The 24,818-nt window shown below is 42.2% G+C and overlaps 1 protein-coding gene across 1 annotated transcript in view; it reads right to left on the bottom strand.

Annotated features, from left to right (window-relative positions):
• DUPD1 (dual specificity phosphatase and pro isomerase domain containing 1) overlaps positions 1-24,543 on the bottom strand; it is a 24,971-nt gene extending 428 nt beyond the window's left edge. The window contains exons 1-3 of the mRNA XM_009878262.1: positions 24,414-24,543; positions 15,323-15,534; positions 4,646-4,866 (exon numbers count right to left, since the gene is read on the bottom strand). Coding sequence (XP_009876564.1) covers positions 4,646-4,866; positions 15,323-15,507 — 406 coding nt within the window. The 5' untranslated portion in view covers positions 15,508-15,534; positions 24,414-24,543. The remainder of the gene's footprint in view (positions 1-4,645; positions 4,867-15,322; positions 15,535-24,413) is intronic.
• Positions 24,544-24,818: the final 275 nt, after the last annotated feature.

Raw genomic sequence — 24,818 nt, 5'->3', positions numbered from 1 at the left:
CCGGGAACCCCCGGGGTTTTTTTTTTTTTTTTTTTTTTTTTTTTTTTTTTGACAGTGAAGATTTCTGTAGAACCTCTGCTCCATTTGGTGATTTTGCTGCCGTTACCAGCGTTTTTGTTAAGCCCACCATTAAACTGGTGGGGAAACTGAGGCTGTAAATCTTAGCGTATAACTGAACACCACCTAAACTGGAGATTACCCGTTTAACCCTAAACAAGATATCTTTGAATTTATTTGGGAACTAAGGTTGCAGACAAGGGCCTGGGGCCTGCAGCCTTGTGTTCGGTAATATGGCAAGTCCTACGGCAGCCTGATCTTGCGTGCCTCACAGGCAGTGTGTGTGTGATCCTGTGTTTGAACATAATGACCAAAGCGCGAGGGTGTGGGAGGGTTTGGTAAGCTCTCAGACCATCCTTCATGAGGATAAATGGGGTGCATGGAGGTGCCTTTCTCAGTTCTACCAGCTAGACACAAAAGATAACCGAATTTTATTATCTTGTTTGGTTTTGTTCTGATAATAATGTCCTTCAAGATCTCAATTCCATCACTTTGTGCTCAGATACTTTGTTTGTAAGATACACCTAACAAAGCTTTTCTGTGAAGGCTCAGTGGTATTTTTGAGGGCAGAGGATAAGGGCCACAGGCCTAATTAATAGAGATACAGCAGCGAGGTAGAAAGAAACTACCTCTTAAACTGTAGAAGAGCTTCTTTAGAAGTCTTTGGCTAGTCACCCTTACCTTGTCATCATGAGTGAAAGGAACATTTTACCAGCACCTCTCAGAGTGTTTCATCATCATCTCTTCGCAGTAGTGGCCTGTGAGTGCAGAGTTTCTGCTAGTAGCTTTTCTTTCTGAATAAATGTGCTTCAAGATTTAGCTTTGTGACTTCGTCTGGTTTAACTTTGGACTTCTAGGGATGGAAAAGTCCCTGGCTTCAGCTACTAGCAAGGATGTAAGTCAAAGTGGAACCTTCCCCATTTGCTGTGTCTGGGGGAGGTAGAGAACAGTAAGTGGGTTCAGGTCTGATTGACAGGTTTTGAAACACTTCAAAAGATTTCCAAAATTGATTCAAAGCCCTCAAGGGGATCTCACAAAGGGTTGAACTGCTGAACGAAGTAGATTTGGAGCGTTCTCTCTAACAGCCTGCTAAGCCGAATTGCCACAGGAAAAAAAAAATCCTATCAGGGCCAATAATAGTTTATCTCTGTCAGCTATGCCTAGTGAGAAGTGTTGGGTGCAAAGCCATGACTCCTGCCGATTAACTCCTTTGCTTCCAGGCACGAGAGGATGTCTTGGCACAAGCAGCATTGCTATGTAATGGCTGCATCAAGAACTGCCAACACCAGAGGATTAATGGTTACAGCCTGCATCCTAATCCCAGCAGATAGTCTTAGAGGCATCTTGGCAAAATTCCAGTCTCTCTGATAACTATAAGTGCCTCTTCCTCTCCTGGAAAATGATAATCCCTTCTATTATTACTGCAAATATTTGAAACGGATGAAAACTCTCATTTGTTCAGCACTTCATGCTTCTCTTTATAGAGCTTCCCACCTTATAAATGGGTTGCTGTTGAGGTGATAAAATACATGATAGGACAAGGAAGGCTTTGCTTTCTGTCAGTGGCAAATGCAGGGGATCTAGGAGAAAATGTACAGTGTTAACAAAAGCAAAAAATGGCTGTACAATTTTCTGAAATGCCCCCTGGTTGTAGGAAAATGAACTCTATCCTTTCCTCTGTGTGGATATTAAAGATCTGACTGCCTGTTGCAGCAAAATGCTGTATATTCTGCAGAGCCATGTCCCTTCTGAACTATTCTGTATTCTCTTCAGTTTAGTCATAAGGGCCGATCTGAACCCTCTTTCCCCAAGAGGGAGTTCACTCTTTCAGTCTTTGTTTCTGGCCAATTATATCCTTCAAGGTGTGGCTGAGTATAAAGTATCAGTGCACAGAGCCAGAGATGTGCTGAGTGGTGACAAGTCCCTGAACTATTTTAATCACTTGACTTGGGCTTGTGTTTCTTGAAAATCTGTCTAGATGCAGCACTTCCTTCCAGAGCCAGGTGGAGTGATGAACACTGAGGTGTCAGGTCAAATGTCTTGGGTCTTTGTGTCTGTCTCACATGTTTCTTCTCACATTGCTTTTTTATCTCTGTCTTTACTGTATTTTTTCCCATGTTATCTTCAGACCTTGAAGGTTAAGTCAGAATTACTGCATTAGGACTGTTTTGATGGCACCCAAATTGCCAAGCTTTCTGGCCTGTTGCAGAAAGAGAGAAGCCTCTCAATTTGCATGACATGTTTCAACAACGTTGACTATTGAGCATCTTTCCAGCAAAAAGCATTGTATGAAGACATTTATTCAATTAATTTAATCTCTTGACTCGCTGAAAGTCACACCCCAAAAAATGTGATAAAGGCAAAATAAATTCATTAATACATTCTGATCACAAAAGTCAAAACTTTTTTTTCCCCCCTCTTCTCTCTTTCTTTGAATTTGCTCGGTTCTAATGCAAAGTAGCAAATGAGTGGAATTGTGTTACTGATCAGCATTTAGCATCGTATACTGAAGTCCCATGTTATTACCACTGGAGATAGGTGCTTGGTTACTGAATGTAAAATCCTTTTTAGGAGTTTAGATGCTGTCAGTCAGGGAGATGTATGCAAATAGTCCTTTAATTATGCACATGAAATACAGAGCACCTTTCTACACTACATGTGCATTCACAAATAATGCATTCTTGTTGTTGGAGGAGAGCACTAGTTAATTGCCTTTAGTCCTGTAAGTGTAAGAGACAACAATCTGCTCTCATCGGTTAGCTTAGGAGTCATCCCGTTTGTTCTGTAAATGTACATGGCAAAGCTCTTGTCAGGTATTCAGCCTCAATGTCTATGCATCTGTGTGTCTACGCTTATCTTTGGCTGGGATAGGAGATGAACATTTAACATACTTCTCCCTCATTGTGAGCTTAAAAGCTTGCTCTTTTCCTTCATGAGTGTTCTTTATTGGCCTCCATCAAAAAAAGATCCTAGCGATCTTGTTTGAAAAACGTGTGAACATGGCAGGCAGTGAACACCTACAGAAATGATTGCAGTTGGCAGTATCTGCTGAAGTGCAGATTTTTTATTTTTTTTTTTGTTTCGCAGAAGTCCATCCAGCGACTCTTTGATTTGGTCTTGTGTTTCAGTGCTGAACTGGTACTTGATACTGCCTCAGAACTTCCTGGACTTTGATGTCATTTTGAAACAAAAAGGTTAATACCTCCTGCCCCATCCCATCCTTCCCTGCCCCAATGTTTATTGGGATGCAAGGCTTTATTTCTAGCCCTTGTTGCTTTCCTTGTGCTTGTTTCTTTACCTTAGTGCAGCAGACAAAGGTCTTGCAGGAACAGGGGAGTGGTGGGAGCAAGGAAGTCTGCATTTCTTTTTTTCAGCTACTCCAGTCTGATACTGACCTCTGGCCTCTAGCCATGGCTAGACACAGGTACATGTTAGTTATCCACTCCTTCCCAAAGGCAGTGCTTCTGACATACTTTTTTGAAATGCCAGGTACCTGTCTTTACAAGCAAGTAAGCTCCTAAAGCAGTTTCTCCTGCTATTAGGACTTTGATTTTTAAACCTGAACTGCTTTCAAGGCTTTCTCCTGAACAAGAGAAGGGACTGTTGCTGTAGACTGTACTTGCTGAAAGGGTAAAATTGTAAAGACCTGGATGGCTATTGGGGATAAGCCAGGTAGTAACTGGCTACAGCTGAGCTAAACAGACAAGAACAGAAGCTGACAGGAGGCTGGAAACTTGATACGTGACTCTCTCTCAGGAAAGTTTTAAGTTTCTCAGCTGGTTTCTGATAAACTATATTGTAGAGAATATTTCTGCAATTTTTTTTAAATAAAAGAAGCACATAGAGGGTAGGAGTAGGAGTAATATTGAAAGCCAATTTGAAGACTAGACTGTAGCATTTCACACCAGTGTGAATAACACTGCTGGAGGTCAGCAAATGAATTGTAATAATCAAGCTGAGAAATGAAAAAGGTTTTAATGAAATGTTTCTAGTTCGCTACTGTCAGAGTGGTTTTGGTCCCCTGCTGCTTGGAAGATGGCAGAGAGAGAAATCTGTTAAAGCTTTGGGTAATCTGATGGCCAGGTAGGAAGGTGGTTTTTGTATTTGTAGAGAGAATCTAGTGCTGCAGAACGTGAAGCTCTGGAGTGAGCACTTGGCATCTGCAGAGCACTCATGTTGCACTCCCACAACTATGCAACCAATATTCATTCAGCCTTTCTTAGTAAGGACTAATTTGAGGAAGGACAGCTCATTCATGAAACCTATGCAATGTCTGACTGTATTTACGAAGGAGTAAAAACAACACAAATAATACCCCAAAAACTGTCAGACGGGAGATGCAAGCTGTGATGTGGCCTTTTGTCAGAGTGTTTGATAAGAAGCTCTTGGGCTGGTACTAACTCTGCAGTGAGAACAGTCCTAGTTACACCACTACCTTCTCATGAACTAGTTCCCTGCTAGTAGTTTTATATTCTCTATTAAAGTGTATTGGACTTGTTTCATTCCCACAAGGTTGAACGCTGTGAAACTGTGTTTATAGTCAGATAGAGTAAATACTGGGTTTAACCATTTTCAGTGCCCTCCTTACTTCTTTTGTCCTGAAGCGCATTATCAATGAATTTAGAAGCTGAATAAAAGAACTGGCTGAGCTCGAAGGTGGGGAGATCATCTGCTTCCACTCCATGGTACTCAACACTCATGTCGTGATAATATTCTGGTCCTGTATCCACGTTCCGCTGACCATGGGCAGCGTTGAGGATGTGGGTGAAGCCTGCCTTCTCAAGGCTGTAGCGATCTAATGCGGTTTTCCTGTGAAAACAAGAGCTGTCATAATTGAAGAAGCTTTTTATCCAGCAAGCAAGCAAAAAAAATCATCTCTGATTTGGTATGTTGTAAATGTTAGTGAAACTGATGATACTTCAAAAAATGCATCATTTACTAGTCTAAAGATCTTAAGATACTGTCATTCAGAGTGAATGATCCATCTGGAGTTCATAACTATCTCTCCTGGGTTCTTAGATCACCTTAAAAATGAGTTTATTTCTTCTGGTGCCATTATAATGTAGGCAATACTGGCTTCGCTCCATCTTGTATAAGAGGAAACTGGAGATACAGAAAGAAATAGAATGAATACTTAAGGTCATAAAAGAAAATCAGTGGCTGAACTTGAAATAAGACCCATGAATGCTGCTTTCCCCTTCTGTCCCATCAATTGCTGCTGCAGAAGTAATAGAGTCAGTCATATGTGAGTAGTAAGATCATCTGGGATTCCAAAAGAACCTCCTCATCCCTGAAAGAAGTTATTGATTTTTTTCTCCATTTCTATTTTAAAAAATAATAATTAAAAAAAATCATCCATCTATGATCACAACTGCTGATTAAACCAGAGGTCTAAAGCAGAAACAACTAGATACAGAAACTAGCTATTAGTCTTAAGTGAAAGCTGAAAGTCGTATATTTAGCCCACTATACTATTTTTTTCTTTTCTCTTCCCGTGGACAAAGGAAATCAGATAGGAGAGGAAATTCTAGTTTTTTGTGTGCCTAATACCGACTCTAAGTGCTTGCCAGCAACCTGACATTCCTCAAGAAGTACTGAGTTTGTGGATAGGTACGTAAAAACTTTTTTGTTCCATTATAGAAAGCTTTTAGTTTTGGAAAGTTTTGTTCTGGAAAAGCTGTCAAGTTTCGTTAGTGCCTGGGAAGATTACAGAACTTTTTGAAAAAACAAACAAACAAACCAAAATCAATAGTCTTTATTCTCTTTATATGTCTTCTCCTAGCTACTGCTGCTGTAAATGAATTAGTGCATGATATAAAACAGCTTTCTTTAACCTCTCGTGATGAACTTTCCCTGAACATTTCAATGTGTAAATGCAGCTGCTGTAACATGAGACATCAGGGTGGGCTACCTGCTGTTGTGTTTCATAATTCTAGGGGTGACAGTTCAGAATAGCTTGAGGTTGACTCGACCTTCCCAGTCAAAATTCTCTTTTGAGCAGTGATTAGAGCATTAAACTGTGATATGGGGAGTGAAGGTCTTACCTGTGCTTGCTTTTATTTAAATTAAACTCATTATAATTGGCTGTTCTGAGTAGATGTCCTTCTCTGCAGAAGTTCTGTTCTCGACAGGAATATCATTATCAGCTTGTTGTTACTTGCATTTTTGCTGTGAAATAATGTCTTAAGTTCCCTATGCAGTAATTTTAAAAGTAAATAAAAGCTCCAGTTAGTGTTGGGATCCGTGCCTAAGTTTGGACTGGGGGACAGAAAAGCGGCAGCATCTTGCTGCTATTGCTGTAACTTGCCACCTTCACCTCATGTTAAATAGTGCTCACTCCTTCCCTTTCTATTCTTTTTGCAGTGATTGGCCTAGAAAGTCTTTTCTTTTATGCCTCCTTTTAGGAGATTTATGCCTTAGAATTTGCTTCAGCTGCATACGGTCCATATAGTTCACCACCAAAGGCACCTTAGTTTGCGACTGTGAGAATAGGCAGTACTTTAAAACAGAACAGGTATTCTGGCTGAAGAGTGAAGGTGCAGTGGATAACTACTTCTCTTGGCTTTGATGTGCTTGAGGTGAGCTACAGATTTTGCTCTCAGATCAATTCTTCTTTTCTTTTGTCTCCCTGATGCTGGGATAGAGAAAGTATGTTTTCCATTCACCAGACTTGCCCCAAAGCATGTATCCAACAAACCATGAAAGGCTGATGGTTTCGGGTCAGAGATCTGTGCTCAGCTAGAACCCCTGCAAATGGAGACAGACAGGCTGAATAGTAAGTAGGACTGCCGTGTAGTTAGGGTCAGTGGAAAAACAAAGTTTTTGATGGACTGTAGATACTACCAAGCTGTGGCTTCTGCAAGCACTACTCAGGCTGATAAATAGCACTTGAATTAAATAACGAAGTTGTTTCAGGCAAGGATGATGTCAAACAGTAAGTCGCGTGGCAATCGCTAACATTTGCTGCTTGAATTCATCTGAAATCCAGTTTTCCTGTTTCCTCGATTAGTTTCTCAGGAGACTGGCTTTTGACACAGTAGGTGTAACTAATGCATTTGTTTCTGATGGTCACACTTACAGTCTTGTTCTTTGTCATAGGATCTCATTTGTTAGTGTTCAGTGGCCCTGGTGTTTCAAGAGGTATTTGGAAAGAAGGAATACTGTCTTTCACTTACTGTATGAGCAATCGACTCCGTCTGGCCGAGCTCCTGGGAACTTCCCCCTGCACCCCTCCACCTCAGGGTCTTGCTTGTAGCTGCATACGGTGAATTAGGGGCCCAGAATGGAATTAATCCTCCTTTTTCATTATTATTTATTTAATCAGTTAAAGGCAAGACGGTTAGGTATTCATTTTGCATCACATTTATCATTAACCATTGTTTTGCCCTTTGTCTGTTGAGTTTGGGAATATGTGCATTGTTACTCTGTTAACTCCCTCTTTCTTATGGTTTGGGCTGGAAATGGAATCAGAAGCAGCAGCCTTCAGTGCTGTTACAAAAAGCCTGTTGTAAACACTCAGATGTAAGTAAGATTTTTTGAGAAATGTCTTTTTTTGAAGTAAATTACGTGTGTACCAAGGAAATTTTGGGGCGTTACCTACTACACTGTTTTTTGGCACTGAAGAATTTATACTGCGTTTTCCTCAGTGCCGATTTTAAAATGCATTGCTTCTTTCTACCAACGCTGCTAATATAGAAAACTTCTGAAAAGTGAATGGTTAGTATTGAGCATTCAATCTGTTAAGACCTCCACTTTTTCACTGAAATAGATACTCGAAACTGCTGTGTGTAGGTGTTGTAGAGCCTGTTAGCTGAACCAAGACATAAACATTTGCCCTAAGTAGAGGTGGATCAGATCAGGTCCTATTGCGTGTAATGTGGAGAGAGGAGGTTAGGTACCAGCAGATACCCTGGGCGCTGTTATCTATGGAAAGCTTTTCCCAAGTTTTCTAATAAGTAATGTTCTGTAGAGATCTGAGGAAATAGTTATTTTGCAATACAGAATAGTGTTCACAGGACTGCACCTGCCTTGGGCTTTAGAATCTGCATCTTTGAGGAAGGCTTAAGTGACACTTAATCTTTTTCCAAGAGTAAAAGGTTTCAAACTTGATACAGAGATTGGGAAGCACTTACTCTCTTTCTCTGTTCTCTCCATCCTCCCAGTCTTGTGCTTGATAATGATGTTTTCGTACACTATATCTCTACTCTTCTTGAAAAATGTTCTTATTTTTTTCTTGTAAAACCTTTCCCCAAAATCTAGGCATTCAAACCAGCTGGACCACCACTTGTCATACTGACCTGGTTTTGTCTGCTTTTCCACACTCATCAACTGTCTCTCTATCTAGACCATTGATCATAAATACCATTGGGCAGAGACAGCCTGTGCTGAGACTCTGACACTGCCATAATGTAGGCAGTTAAACTTGAGGTCATGCTGCATCTGCAGCATGTTTATTGCCAGTTAACAGAGAGCAAGAAAGAGGCTGTTAAGCCCCTGTGTAGGGGGACCCACATGTCTGTAAATGGAAATATTGCTGTGACCCTTGATGTGTTTGTTTGGACTGGCATTAGATGTCTGTGAACTGTGACTTTCTGTGAAGGATTGGATCATTTTCCAGCCTCAGCTGAATCTGCAATATAGATGCCGTTGTGGAAGGATCCCTCATTATCTGTTTACTTTAATCAGAGCCTAATTTTTTTTGTGTTTCATCGTGCGTGATTCTCTTGGTTATATCCCAAGTAGGTTGGAACGCTTTTGGTCTTCCTTGCAGTTCTTACTATGCCTGAGGTGTCAGCATTTCAGATGAAAGGAGGGAATAAATCAAGCATAAATATCTGCAAATATCTGATGGTTGAGGTGACTAGGATTATTCAGGGGTATATGAATCATATACCTTATTGGAGGATTTATAACTCCATTTCTAATTCACTTTCAGCTAGAAATGGCACAGATTTTTTTCCCTTGCAATTGGCTCACTACCAGAGTTTAATAGTCAGGCTAACAATATTCCTCTTTTTCCATCTTCAAGTGCTGTTTCCTAATAAACTGCAATCAGTATTTCGGGGGTTTGTGATTATGGCTGAATTTTAAGTAGTCATCGTAAAGAAGAGTTAGCTACAAATGCCAGCGTAGGTGAAGCTGTAAGCATTTGACAACTCTTGCAATTGTTTTCATTTTGTGTATCTCCACCATCTGTGCTATTAGCACTTGATTTCCTTTTACATGGTGCAACTGTGGTCTCCAGTGTCTGCCTTGAACATTCCTGTGCAGAGGAGGTGAGGTGTGGCACCGGCAGATAACAGCGAAAATTTCAGTATAATTCAGTTTAGTAAGAGACGAACTGAGCAGATTGCTCCCATGTAAAAGCTCATCAGCTCTTCAATTCAGAGCACGTAAACATATGCTAAAAGTTAAGCATACCCAGAAGTCTTTCCCTCTGAAGCAAAACGTGTTAAGCAAAAGCTCAGTGCTTTGCTGAATCAGGCCCTGCATTTACGGTCGGACAGATGAACTCATAAACATGTTTTTAAAGTTCTGAGGCAATGGGGAGTGCTTTGTTATGAGAATGCCATGTAAAAGGTGAAAAATTGAGATTAAATCACTTTCTGTATATTGATAATAACAGACTATTGCCAAGTGTGAGAAGTGATCCCCACAAAAATATCATCCGTTTCCAGATGATTCCCAGAAGACTATTTGCATCTCTTGGGCTGCAGGGTGGCATGTAAAGGGCTTGTCCAAAACTTCAGCTGTGCCTACTGTCAGTTTTAAAGCTAAAATTCATAGGATTAAAAGCAACTGCTCAGCAAACTTTGCTGTCTTCTGGAAGAAACAATATAAGTAGTTACAATGTGAAAGAAAATAATTCCTTTCAAGTTCCCGTCTCCAGTGTACCAAGTCCCTTCTCTCTCTCTCCTCATGCTGTCATAACAGGCTTTAGTCCCAGGTGCTCTTATCGGGAAGGTGCCCAAACCAGTGGAGTTAGAAGAGAGGGGAAAAACAACTTGCAGACACTGCAGCCTGCACCTCCACATCAACTATATTAAAAACAGCCAACAAAGGAAAGAGAGGGCAGATCATGAGGAGAACACAAGGGTATCTAAAGCAGGGAAGTAGTCCTCCAAAATGGCACGTGAGAGTGTGGGCAGAGCAGCTCCCTCCACAGCTAAGTCAGCACCTTGTAGCTGGTGCTGGTCAAGCAGACTACTCGTATGCTTGTAAGGTCTAAGTAGATGCACAACTCTTAAGCTTGATGTGAAGGTTGAGTGAAACAAACATGTTTCAGTATAGACTGTTAAAGCCACAGACTGACATGACCCAGATTGACAAAACACAAGGAGGTCTAAGGCAACATGTTGCTACAAGAAGAATCATCTCTCTCAAACTTTTCCATTTTCTAAAACACTGAAGGAAAGCTCGATGCAGGATGATAATTTACCAGATGGTCAGTGTCAGGAAGAAGCTTCCTGAATATAGGCAATACTGACACTTTCTTAAGAAAATCTGGCAGTTCTCCCTCCTGAGGAGAGATGTTGAGAATTTCCGATAATGCTGACCCAATTTCCTTTGGTAACTCCAGCACTGAGGGAATCTAGCGATAGTGTAGCATTGTATCCCCTTTTCCTTCTGAGGTGTTGCTCCATATCTGTGGATACCTCCTGTTCAGTGTGAATTAAAAGAATTTTTAGTTACCACTGAAAATACTGAACAGAATCTTTATAATATGTGGTAGAAAAAGATTTAGTAGTCCATTCTGCTCTAGCCCAAAACAGTGGATGCTGTTTTTTCAAGTGATACAACCTAGATGTGGAAAATGCCTCTTTGCTTTCTCTACAGCAAAGGCATCAAACACATGTGATATCAGTCAGTCAGTTCCTAGCCTTGACTTCAATCACTCACCAGCTCTTAGAAATCACACGCAGACGGAGATGATGCTGTGTGTGCAAGTATTGCTCCTTTAAGAGGTTTATGGTTTAGTATTACAGATCTGATTTTTCTGGACTGTTAAACTGCTGTTGCAGTTGACAGATCCTCATACTAACACAGTTGAAACTGTGTCCTCAAGAGTGTTGTTATAATCTAGATCTGCCTACACTCCTGACTTTGTATGATTAATACTGGTGTAGACCCTAGGAGTTGATAATGCTATTTGCTACCCTCAGTGAGTCCCATCTGTTTTCTTCTAGATCAGTGTAAGTTCTCTTTCTACTTAGTCACTTGGAAAAAGCCCTACTGTATTGGTTTTTTTGGAGAAAGAGAAGAGGAGAGAATGAGTTTTAAGCATATATTTAAAGTTCAGTTATGTGTTTTAATTATCACACACACGAATCTGTGGGTTTGAGTTACTTGTGTCTTGTTCAATCTCACCTGTGTTAGTTCTCAAGACCATAAGCCCTGGGGCTCTACAAGGGCAAGCACAGACCATAGCTTTCTTGAAGTGCAAGCTCAGTTCAGCTGCGTATACAGAAAATGATTTTTCATGTTTCACCTGTAAGGAATTAGACTCCTGAAGACTTCATTTGCTCTGAGAGTAGCTTGGGAACACAGAAAGACCTGAAATTGTGATCAGGCCTGAAATCCTAATAAGAGCTGCAGGATGGTTAAAAGGAAACTAAGATCTTGGGAGGCCTCTGTCTTCAGCTAAAATATTCTTTGAAGTTCAGAAATGTGGAACCGTGAATATAATCTCAGGTAAAAAGGCAATCACTGAAGAGCTGAAAGAAGTTACAAGCTGTGTAACTGGCAGAGGTTTCTCAGGTGACTGCAGCGAAGCAAGCAGGCTTGGGCTCAGCCAGTAAAACTGCCCATGCGAGTAACCTGGTGACCACTGAAAGAGAGGGGCAAGACAAAGCTGCTTTCTGTCCCTTTAGAAGATGTCTGGATGTGAAGAGGCTACATGCAAGCACTAATCCTGGTAGCAGATGAATCAAGATCTTGGCAAAGCATGTTTTATTCCTGTCACTGGGCTGTCTCCTACAAGTTCCAGTGTCTGGTCTTTAAAAGTCCTTGGAATTTGCTGGAGGAAAATTTCAATTGGAGCTGAACACAGCATGTTGTATTTCGAGGCTTTGATTATTCTGGGCCTGACAGGCTCATGGAGATTTTGTTGCCTCTGGGCAACATCTGCAGTGAAGCCTTGTAACAAAAGGATTGAGTGGCCTCACAGGGCTCCTTGATAGCCTGTATTGCATTAGAAGGAAGATGTGGTTACGTAGTCAGGGTAATTAATTAGCATTTCCATAAGCAGTCACAAGTCCTGTTAACCTTGTAAGTGCAGGAGGCAGGAATGAATCACAGATGTGAAGGCTCTGAAGATAAACTCTGCATGTGTGTGTTCACTTGATTTTGTTGATGAGCTCTACTAAATTCTTTCAAGATCAGCCTTAATTTAGCATGGCTAAGGATGCAAATACATGCAACATCTGTTCATGTCTCCATGGTAGCTTTTTGGCGACCAGTGCTACAGCAAGATCTTAAAGCAATACAAAACACCCTGGCACACTGAAGAGGGAAGCTGTTGGTCAGAAGTAAGATGTGGAGCTGGCTGAGGAAAGATACAGGGGTTCCTCAACTTTGCTTCAAATCAAGTTTTGGTTCTGGTAATGAAAGCTGCATCTTGCCTGCAGACCAGTTCTCATCTTGGATTTTCTGCTATTGGGTGTCAAGTTTGCCCTTATCCATCTAGTAACAGTCATTGAGGGAGCCCTGTTTTCTGGTGAAGTTTTACTTCTGTTCACCCCAACTTGCTCTTCACTTTTTCCTTTTCCCTTGGCTTTCTCATTCTCCTGTACCAGTCCCTGTGGGGGACTTGTTTCCCTTTGAAGCACCGTTGCTTTTCCTCCTGACTTAAGATCAGTTTGCTGCAGAAATACACTGCCCAGCATAAGTGAGTGTTGCTCTAAGTACTTCTCAGGAAGTTTTGTTTTTCTGTTCCTCTGGTTAAGTTTGTACTAAGTGCAGTTGTGTGTTGTATTCAGAGTTGCACCTCCTAGCATTTGTTAAATTATAAGATGTAACAAGCCACTGCTACAGGAATGAGCCAGTGGCTGGTGCCCTTTGCTTAGAGACTGACTGTCCAAAGCCCTGTTGTCTTATTATATCCCTTTGCTCAGAAGGCAGAAGCGTAGCTTGATCACAGAGATACACGGGAAATTCTTCTAGTGACTTTATTCAGAATAATTCTCCCAATGATTGTGAACAAGAAAGTAGAAATAAATGCCAGAAGAGGCTGTTCTTTACACTGAATCTTGAGTTAGAAGTATCTAATAAGATATGCATCCTACCCTGCATGGAGGACAACGCAACTTCCTGTTCTGTTGTTCCTGCATCATTTGGCCAGGCTCTTCCCATGGTTTAATTTTTTTTTTTTTTCCTGTCTTCCAAAGTAGGAGTCCCAGCCTGGTTATAGCCCAGAACTCTTGTGTGTCTTTCTGTTGCCTCTGGCGCCTCAGAAGTGATTGATCAATGATGTTAGGAGTCTTGTAACTTCCAAGGCTGTATGTCTTTCCTGTTTTATAAGCTGGCAATGGATGAATTTTTAGGACCTTTTAAAAAAATTATTGAGGACTCTGGAGCCAGTGGGACTCCTGCTTGTGCCTTACAGTGATGATGTAAAATAAATGTCATGTTAGCGCAGGGTGTAGAGGAAAATGGGAAGTGGACCAGTAATGCCTAAGGGGTAAGAAAAGCTCTCTTGCTCTGCCCAGGGTTTGGGTTGGGGTTTTTTCTGATGGCATGTCTTCCTGCTGTAGTCGTCCCTGCTTGTTGGAGTAGGCTGTTTCTACTTTAGCCCTGTGCTCACCAGAGCTAAAGTCTGTTTTGTGGGTTTGGTTTCCTTCCAAATCACACTTGGTCTGATCAGTGAGACACATCTCTGCAGCTTTGCCTTCTGCAGGGTTCTGTTTGTTTTAATCTCTTGAGTGATTTGGAAATGCAGAGTGTTCCATGTACACAAGCAAGGCTTGGAAATTCAGAAATATCACTGGGTTGAGCTGTCTATTCAGTCACTTTTTAGGAATTATGTTTTAGGCTTAGAATCATAGAACAGTTTCGGTTGGAAGAGACCTTCACGATCATTGAGTCCAACCTTTGTCCTAGCCCTACCAACAACACTAATCCTGAACCTCCTCTGGTGCAACTTAAGGCCGTTTCCCCTTGTCCTGTCACTTGCCACTAGGGAGAACAGACCAACCCCCGCCTTGCTACAACCTCATTTCAAGTAGTGGTAGGTCTCTCCTCAGTCTCCTCTCCTCCAGGCTGAACAGCCCCAGATCCCTCAACTGCTCCTCATGGGAAATGTGCTCCAAATCCTTTATCAGCTTGGTAGCCCTCCTCTGTACCCTCTCCAGCACCTCAATGTCCCTTGTGTAGTGAGGGGCCCAAAACTGGACACAGTACTCGAGGTGAGGCCTCACCAAAGCTGAGCAGATGGGAATGATCACCTCCCTGCTCCTGCTGGCCACATTATTCCTGATCCAGGCCAGGATGCCGTTGGCCGCCTTGGCCACCTGGGCACACTGCTGGCTCATGCTCAGCCGGCTGTCCATCAACATCCCCAGGTCCCTCTCTGCCTGGCAGCTCTCCAGCCACTCCTCCCCAAGCCTGTAGCGCTGCTGGGGGTTGTTGTGGCCAAAGTGCAGGACCCGACATTTGGCCTTATTGAAACTCATGGAATCGGCCTTGGCCCAGCGATCCAGCCTGTCTAGAACTCTTTGTAGAGCCTCCCTACCTTCAAGCAGATGGACACTTCCACCCAGCTTGGTGTCCAACCAAAGTTGTGGTCCAACACATCTGGGGCATGCTCTTCTGTTAGTATAACTGCAGAAGGACCTTCACTCAAAGATAAATGACGAACAACTCCTTGACATGGTAAGTGACAAATTACTTCTTGAAATGAGCTATTTAAAAATAGATCATGACTAGTTTCAACCTCCACAGCTAACACTAGTGCCACAACTGCTCCTGTTACTCAGTCTTTAAAAGCAGACCCCACCGCACTTACCCAGAGCTTTCTTGAAGCAGCAGCAACCAATGCTGTATGCATGTATCTGTAAGGACCATGCCAGGCTCTGGTTGCTTTCTTGAACTCTGGCATCTGTCAGTAGCTCATCAGATCATGTCATCACCACTAAATACTAAAAAATATGTAGGATGAGGAAAGAAACACCTTGCCCTGTTGGTAGTACAGCTTAGTCATCTCCTGTGTAGAAGACATGCTATGAACACTTACTCATCTGCTATGAAGAGAGGTACTGTGAACACTTACTCATCTCCTATGTAGAGGTTGGGCCAAACTTCATTGACATGAGTGTACTTTGGGCATCCTTTCCAGAAAAGTCGCTCCAGTTCAAATGCACCTGGGGTACAATAATCCTCATCAGGATCTACTTTGATTGCTGTGTATGCATTTTTCTTCCCAGTGTTCAAACCTGCTGATGACATCTTGTCCATGGAGTCGTGTGCTCAGGATGGAAGAAACTGGAATGGAAGCAAAACAGAACATGAACCTGAGGAATCACAAAGCAGCCAGAATTCCAGTTGTGGAATGCTGGGAGCAGCACTGGCTGGGTGATTGGGCTGGGCATCGTATGAGATGGATGTACCTGCTCCGTGGCAGAAACACTCGCACCTGGATTTCTGCCTTCTCTGAACTAGGTGAGGAATATTTTGTAGGATGAATCCACTAGCAATGGGAACAAAAGCCAAAGGTTTGTGATCACTGGTCTAAACTGGCAGTTTGTTTCCTGGAAAATCCCCTGGTAGGAATTTGTAGGCCAGTAGCATGACTCAAGGGTTCTAGAGCAGCTAGGGGACCTGAATGAGGGAAATTTAAGATACTTTTTTATCATTAATTAGTTGTGAATCTCCTAAAGGCTTATTTTTTATGTGAATTTCAACAGGGAGATTAAATGTGTCCATTCAGGTGAATGCTGGTACCTGTTCTACTGTATCAAGATCTTAATGCAACCCTGCATGCTGAACCTCACAGGCTTTTTGCAGGAACGAGAGTTTGCCTTTTTGCAGCATCACTGACTGATTGACAGAATATTTTTTTTAGCCAAAATGGGCTCAATGACTTCCTTATTTTCAGGTTCACTTTTTTTAAAAAAAAAAATACACCAAAAAACCAAACAAACCCTGGATGCATATATGCCAAGTGGGTAGGAAGCAACACTGATGAACATACAGAAAGGAGCAATGAAGTAATGTTATCCTGTAGCTAAAATAAGAGTATCATTAATGCTGCCAAAACCAATACTCTTTGCCTGGCCATACTGTCAGCTGTGTTGCTCAGAACTGACAACTTTAACATCCTGTGCGTTTGAGCTATCTGCTGGTATTGAATCCTTTGGTGTCAGCTTTATTCATTTCTTGAAGCTCCAGATTTTCTCCTGCTTGCTGTGATTTCCTCAGCTGCTGTCCTGACTGAGTTTTTCCCCCTGTAGAGTCTGCCTCCCTCAGCAGTGGAGTCAACAGTTAAAACCCAGTTAGGTGGTCTCCCTTCTCCCCTGCTGCCCCAAATCTGTGCCTTGCTTAGGAGCTGGATACTTAGCCCTGGAGCAACAGGAGCTCGAGAGGCAGGAGCTCGAGAGGGCAGCCTGGAGTTTCCACAAAGCTGGCGAGTGAAGTCAAAGGCTAGAGGCTAATGAGTCTCAACACCTCTCCCACTCATGCCTTTGTGAAGATATACTGCCTTAGGACATGGCAAGTAACTATAGGTTTGCAAGAATATTCTTGTCTTTTGGGCAGGTGACTTTTTTGCATCCATGTTTAACTTCAGCTGCAGGGGATCTCTGGTAAAAGCTCAGTGAGACAGGTGTGATGCAGAAACCCTTGCACCACCAGCAAGCATACCAGCCTCTGCAGGTGCAGTACGGCTGCAAGAACGCAATGCTGTGCTCCTTAGCTCAGGTGTGGCACTGCGCTGACCTGCCAGAGAAGTCAACTGGTATCCCTGTGTGTACAGTGTTGCATGCAATTTAGGTCAAGGGTTTTTCAGATTATTTTTTAAGTTTTTTGATTACTTGAAGAAAATTTTGCAAGGGGAGAGCTAAGATGCAGTACGTCCATGTGTTCTCAGTAAAGAAGAAGAAAGAAGGGAGTGACAAGTGATAAAGTTGTCCATGAGAGCTTTTCAGTTCAAATTAACACCACTGGGAACTCTGCACGCTACCAGACAAATACTTCTGTCATAGATCCAGGCACAGTGTCAGAGAGGGGATTGCTGTGAGGGACACGGGTGTTGTATGTAATGTCTCCTCTGGTCTTCTGTGGATTTGCACATTTATGAAGGCAAAGCATGTTTTGTTCTGCAAGTTGTCAGCAAGAAGTTAAACCACTTGTGTGGTTAATCTTTACATTACAGCAAACCTCTAGGAACTAGAATGTGAGGCCGGCCATGTGCCTGATCTCCTATTTACCCTGTTGTCAGTTGTCACTTAATCATCTTCCTCTCTTGTCCTCTGAAACAAGTTTCCTTTTCTTAACACGTTGCCAGTCTTCTGTCTTGTCTGCTCCATCTCCTTGTTGGGTCTGTCTTGTTTCTCCTGCTGGACTCCCTGATGGCTCAGGACAGTGGTTGCTCCTGCCTCCCATCCCCTTGAAAGGAGAAGTTGAACCTTGCAGTTCCATAGGACACTCGCAGCAGGAAGACTTGATCTTACGAAGCGTCCAAGTAGAGCCTGCCAAAAATCCACCTTTCTTGCAGGCAACAAATCCTGTAGTAGCTCCCAAAATGTTTTTTTTTGGCTGCTGGTGACGCTTGTGTCCTTTTAATTACAAAAATATGGCTAATGCCTTCATGCAGCTGTTGCACAGCTCTCCTGAAAGCAGGATGACCATTTTTCACTGACATCCTGTGTACCCATGGGGTTTGTTTCCTCAGTTTGGGCTCTTTGTGCCTGTCATGTTCTGTTTCTCCACAAAACTTGAAAAAGCCAAATGATTCCCCTTTTCCTACTCCAAAGCTAGGCAAGATTGTGGAGTCGGTTTTCGTTTGGCATGTGTACACCTTTGTTCAGAAATTGGCTTGCTTTCACTGGCAAGAGGATCTGTCTTTCAGCCAAGCTTCCTAAAACATGATGATGATGTTTAGCTAAGTGGTCCTCTGCTGAAATTTGTAAAGGGCTCTGAGAATTCCAGCTTCTAGCAAGTTTACCTTGGGCTTGGTCTTTCATGCCTCTGTGGAGCCCCAAGTCCCATCTCTCTGCCCTCATTAGTCATTCCTCAGGAGAGCCTTTTTCCTTCGCATGCCAGAATTATGCTAATTCTACATGCAGACTCGACAGTGTAGATAATGTTAGACTGTCAAAAATACAGATCTAACAATCTGACTCTGGGAGTGAATAATCTGTTACCTAGAACTTGGTAAGAACTGCTATTTGTCTAGTAAGGAGTTACCTTAACTGAGAGCTTGTTGCCTTGATGCTGAGGACTGACCGTCCTTTTATACACGGCCCCATAAAATGAGAGGGAAGGAGACAAAGGGAAGAAGAGAAAGCAATGTAATCAGTAATCACACTCAGTGGCCACAGCACATTCATTTGTTACACCAATAGTCCTGCTCGTAGATTGCAGACCTCAAAACAGGGCAATTACCTCTGCAAATGATCGTTTGTGGTAACTGTAACACCATCTCAATTTGAAGCTTGGTTAGCACACTGAAAGTTAGACCACTGCTGAGAAATACTTGTTGCTGTCTGTCCTGGGAAGCCATATGCTCCCTGAACTTGCAAGGAAGCTGTGTTCTTTTATGCCTTGCCAATGTTATCTGCTGTGGGGATTTTTAAATTGAATTAGAGCACAAGAAAACATCAGTTGAAATTCCTCTAGTAAAATACGTATTTCAGATTTGACTGTAGACTAAGCAAGAAGTAGCAGAGTTTAACTAGGAGGAGAAGAGGAGGGAAAAATAGAGGCTAGTTTGCTACTTGAGTTCTGGAATTGTCATGAAGCATTGAATTGGGGGAAGAAGAACTGAAGGACTTGTGTCTCTCCAGGAACCAAAGATGTCTAACCTAGTCTCTGATTGACTGTGTGTGTGTTGACCAAATGGAGATAAGGGAAGACTGTTCCCTAGGCTTGCCCTTTTACATTAAAAAGTGAAAAGCATGCTGGAATTTTTCTTTGTGTGTGATTGTTCTTAATGCAGTTGTGGATATAAGGATGTCTTTATCTATAAAAGGATGACTGTCTAACACAAGCATAGGTAAGGACCTTTGCACACCTCTGGGGAGGGGAGACCATTCCTTGCAAGGTATTCACCTGGTGCAGTCAGCTGGCAGGTAGATTGCAAGGTTACCTCTGCACAGGCTCCTTGTAGCAGTCTCCCACCTCTTGCGCTGCTTCATTTGGGCTAAAATGCTTTCCCTTATGGATTAGTTAGTGCAGGCTGAATGATGTACCAGCGCAGCTGTTGTGTACCAGCTTGGCAGCTGCTTCGTGGCACCACGCTGTGCTGGGAACACACAACCTTGGATGTGAAAGCTCTCTGGAGTAGAATCATAAAATGACTTGAGTTGGAAGAAACCTTGGAGATCATCTAGGTCTAACCCCCCTGTCATGGGCAGGGACGCCTCCCGCTAGACCAGGTTGCTCAGAGTCTTATCCAGCCTGGCCTTGAACACTTCCAGGGATGATGCACCCACAACTTCCCTGGCAAATGTGTTCCACTGAATAAGTACAGTAGAGATGGTCCTTGTGCCCTTTGCATAAGGGACTCTGCACCTTGCTTGCTCCTGGACGTGCTGCTTCAGGACAACCTTTCTTACTTCATGGAGGAGGGATGGAAAGGAGAGTCAGTTAGTGGGAACTGCTGCTGTCCCAGAGAGGTTCTCAGTAGGAAGATTTGAGCCCACCTGTGGGTCACAGTGAGGAGCAGAGCCCTGCATCTGGGGCCAGGAGTTCCCTTCCAGTGAGGCAGGGCAACCTGCGACTCATCCCATTCTTCCCGGGTGCCCAAGCCACAGCTTCTCTCTTGCTCTGCTGCGCTGTGCCGAGGTCGGACTGTGTGCGCTGCTGAGACTTTCCCGTGCCCTCTCTGTGCCCGCCCTGCGAGGGCTGGTCCACAGCCGAGCGCTGGGTCAGCCTCAGCAGGATCGTGACCGAGGCTTCAAGCCTACAAGGTTTTGTTTTCTGAGCCTGACATCCTGCAGGTTCTGCTTCTCAATCCAGTGTGTGTGTGTAATGCTGAATTGCCAGTGCTCACCAATTACGCTGTCATGGACTGAAGTGTATTATCAGAACAAGGATGATAAAAATGCAGTCATCTGCATTTTTATACCCTAATCTTTCTCTTCATAAATAAGACCAAAGTGCGTGTTATCTAATGAATTTTATTTGTTAATCACTTGGATGGCTGGAATATTTCTCCCCCTTGGGTTATATGTATATAAATGAAAATATTGTTAGTGATTTCACAAAATGGTAATTCAGAATAATGGAGAGTTAATCCTCTTTTCATTAGCGAGCCACTTCAGGACATACACTGTGGCAAATTACGCTGCATTTTAAGTCGTTTTCAAGTGCTGTGCACTAGAAAAAAACATTAAACTATTTTTGCATTGATAGAAGTAATTGTGTGGCTAATTTGGATAAGCAGCATGCATTAGGCACAGCAAAGGAATCTCTTCTTTATGTTCACTATCCACTCTACAGCTGCCAAATGGAATTTCTTATAGAGCTCTTTAGCTTTTTTTTATTTATTTTTAACAAAACGGGGAAGAAGGAAAGAAAGTGCAAGGGAAAAAAAAAGGAAAATCTGCCAGTCTATCTGCTGTTTAATTTGGAGAGTGAACACAGTCTTAGTGGCTGGAGCAGTGATATGGCAGTGAAAGATTTTCTTTCTGCACCTTGTTATGAGTTTCTTGAACTACTCAAATTAACTCAGTTTTCAGGAAAGCCATAGGAAGTCACAGAACCTAGTGGCCTATTTTCAAATTTGTTCAACTGGAGGGATGTGCCTTTCCCACCCCAACATTTGTAGGGAGTAATGCTTTTAGAAACATCAGTCATGAACTTAACAGTCTGCTAATCCCACAGATGGGGGGCGCAAAACAAGGTTCACGTCTAGGGGTGAATGCCAGAGCTTCAGTGGTACTGTGTACGTTTCTAATGCTGGTTTTCCAGATGTGGTGGATGTTTCTGAGTACTTTGAGACTGAAAGCTATAAGTCATTATCTGCATAACAAAATACCACATTTCTTAATATTTTTGGCTCAACATGCTGTGCAAGTCTTAGTGCTGTGTATAAAGATGCCAAACAATTTGGCAAGATATATGCCTGGGAGTTAAGATCCAAGTCAGCTGTAGAGATTAAAAAAAAAAAAAAAAAGAAAAGAAAAAAAAAGGAAGGAGGGGAAGCAGACATGCACAGAAAAGGATTACATTTGCCTTTGTCCTTTGCAAGGACCTATGTAGCCTCTCCCCTTCTTTTCCGCACTGTTCCTGACCCAGGGGAGTTCCTCCATCACTGCTGTCCCAAGAGTACTTACTCTGGCTGCTGATTTGTAGCTGTGTTTATGAGCCTGAAGCTACAGATCCCCAATAAGGTCAGAGCCCAATGGTGTTGGTACAAACATATAGCGAGAGAGGCTAAACAAATAAAAGGTGGGAAGAAAAATGGAGACAGCAGACAATTTTCCTCCCTCTTTCCTTCAGAAGGAACAACTGTAATCCTGTTAGCTGTTCTGCCCTGCTTGACATAGGGCACAGGGCTTCCTTGCCTTAATGCTCGCTTCAGTCCATATTTATATAGCAGAATAGTTTAAATTCTTTACCACCCATGTTTCCTGCTCTTGGGAGTTCTCCCAGACCATACGACATCAATCACCTGTGCTAGCGGGGCTTTTGATGCTGGCTTTATTAAATTTAATTTGGTGTGCACAAGTGTACCAGCCGCTGTTTTGTACTTAGAGAGTTGTCTAAAAGCTAATTCTTCCTGAAAATACTAAGCAATCACAAATTCTTCTGATTTAGCTGGGGATTGAAGGGCTTCAGCATCCAGCAGATACCTAAATATATAACTTATTTGTAAATATGGAGGCAGTGTTTAATATTATTCCTGTTTTGATGCTTTCAGATTTTGCTTCATACCTCTTCCCTCGTGACAGCTCTGAAAAAGGAGTAGGGCTGTGATATCTTAAAGTGTGTTGGTTTTGTGTTGTTTTTTTTTTTTTTTTAAGATGCCAAGGGAGGGAAAGGAAATAACTGAAGCAGACTATATATGTCAGCTCTGAGCCTTTCATGAGAAGCCTACAGAAGTAACGACGTTTCCAATAGTTCCTCATGCCCACACCAGTGCAGCAGGAGATAAACATCATGCTCTTGAAATTAGTCAGTGGTTTGACCCTCAAGTTCGGGGACTGAATTTATTTGCTGCCACAAACGCTAAATTTGAAAGAACAGTGAAGCTGAAAAAACTCTCCTGTAATTATGATTAAGAAATCAGTTCTGTGCATGAAGTGCTTGTTAGTGAGAAATTATTCCTATTTTCTTTTCTGAAGTTGTATGAAGAGCTGACTTATTTGAATGGTGAATGGTTTTATTTATCAGGTAGAATTCAAAACCACTGAAATCGGAGGACATCTATCTTCTGGGGTCCAGACCTTTCTGGCTTTCAGACAACTGCAAAAATAATGCTTTTATTTTTATCTACTTCTTTCAGTTCAATAACTATCTTAGGTAAGACCTTTGTGGAGAAACAGTGTCTGTAATAAATGTATACAAGAGGGGAATACTCCTAGGAGAAAGTAAGGATGGGAAATACCAGGTTTGCCCTTTCAAAAAAATGTGCAAGAGACTTGAATCCAGGTAATCATTCTTTTGGTGCTGAAGGCATACAAAAATCAGATCTAATGTCTGAGGGTCTTCAGAAACAACGAGGGAGGATCTGTTGTGCAAGTGCCTGAATTCTTAAGAAATGTTCTGTTCTTCCTTTTCCAGCCAGCATGCCAGGTACATACCTCCCTTCAGGGTGAAAAAGTACTTACCCTTTTTGAGTATGACTAAGCAGAGGGCTGTTTTATAAACTGGAAAGTTCTCCTTGCAGAAGCCAATGCACAGCTGTCTGGAGCGTGGTGTTTGCACTTGCAAAGAGGGTAAACAGTGCGTTGGTTTCTACACTTCTCATGACTCAAAGTACATCAGTTGAGCTGAGAGCTGGTTATCTGCAGTAACAAAAGCTTGCTTTGTCGTAGGATTTAAATAGATGTGTTTAAAACTGTGCTCCCCAGTAAGCCATCCACATAACGTGGTTTTTGCTCAGGCTCCAAATGCTGGCAGCAGCCGTGGGGAGCTGTGTGCCTTCCTGTGTGCGCTTGCTGCACCCCAGGGTGCTACAATGAGGTACAGTGCTGCAAGGCTACCTTGGGTGGTTTTTCCCTGTAACACTAGACTAAAAAAATTAATTCTGTGCAGATACTTCTTAGGAGGGAAGAGGAGCAAGTCCTTCAAAAAATCTTTCTCTGAAAGAGCCGCAAAAGAATTAAGCCAGGTGTTTGTGCAAAACTGAAAATCACCAGGGTTATGTGCAGTATACTTAAGAATAACACAGTTCTGTGTTCCTTATCTCTGTCCTAATCTTCACCAAAACCTGTAATTTACTTAAGTTCCATTATTTTACCCCTGCATTCTTTATGCTTGAAGTGTTCAGAGACTGCAAAATATTTCATCCGATGCATTCATCTTGAAACAGTTTAAAACCAGAAGAATCGTAGCCTCTGTGCAATTAGTTCCCAGACCCTCCTGCTGTGAATATTCAAAACTAACCAACTATTTCAATGAATTTCTAAGCCACTGATGACTCTTTAAAAACTTTTTTTCCCCCTCATTCTTTATTTTTGACTGAACTGGTTAATTTAAAACAGATTAAGCTGAGAGTTCATTAGGTATAAGAGAAACTTAACATGCAGTGTCATCTGAGAGAACTGTATTTCAGTAGAAAAAGTTGGATCTGACTGGAGGGTGGAGCAATTGTTGAGGAATAAGCAAAATATTCGTGGGTAGATGTTAACAAAAGCTCGAGAAACTGGAGTTTTATTCCTAATGTTTAAATTGAAATTATCTCTTAGATAAATACAGTTTTGGCACCTCATTTCCTATTTTATGAAGACATTTCTGTAACACGACCAATTTGGTTTTAAAGAAATTATAAAATGTACTTTCAAAACTTCTTTGACTCTGCAATAGTTTTAAGCTTTTTTTTTTTTCTTTTCCTCTGTAACAAGTTGTGAAGTTATCAGTTACCTTAGAATGTTTGCCAGTTCTTAGTTCTCTCCTTGGTTTACTGAACTAGGTTATAAAAGAAAGAAAAGGAGCAAAAGAAGTACAGCAGAAAAATGTATATTGCGTAGCCTTACCTGTAAGCTTAGGTGGATACTCTAGGTAGCTGGTTCCCGTGAAGTGTGGCAGAACGACAAAAGGAATCTTAACCAACTTTGCAACTAGTGTCTATTTTTAGAGGAGGATTTGCTGACTCTGACCTTGAGTGCTACCAACTCGAAAGGACGATATTTACATCTGCTGGTAAAACTGTTCCCTGATGTAACCTGAACCATTAAACCTGGCAATTTAGTTACCTAGTCTCTGTATAACTAAGATAAAGTGATGCCTGTGTGTCGACTGTAATAAAACTCATCTTTTATCTTCTTGTCAAGCCCGATGCTGTGCTTAGTGCTGCACATGGGTTTGGAGCATTGCACTGCTGTTCCCTGTCATGCTGTGCACGAGTCATTTGGCACTGGCACAACAACGGGCAGTGGGAG

Source organism: Apaloderma vittatum, unplaced genomic scaffold, assembly GCF_000703405.1.
Source record: "Apaloderma vittatum isolate BGI_N311 unplaced genomic scaffold, ASM70340v1 scaffold33841, whole genome shotgun sequence".
NCBI classification, from domain to species: Eukaryota; Metazoa; Chordata; class Aves; order Trogoniformes; family Trogonidae; genus Apaloderma; species Apaloderma vittatum.
The sequence above is the reverse complement of the archived record's forward strand: the minus strand, read 5'-3'. Positions and strand labels throughout refer to the sequence as shown.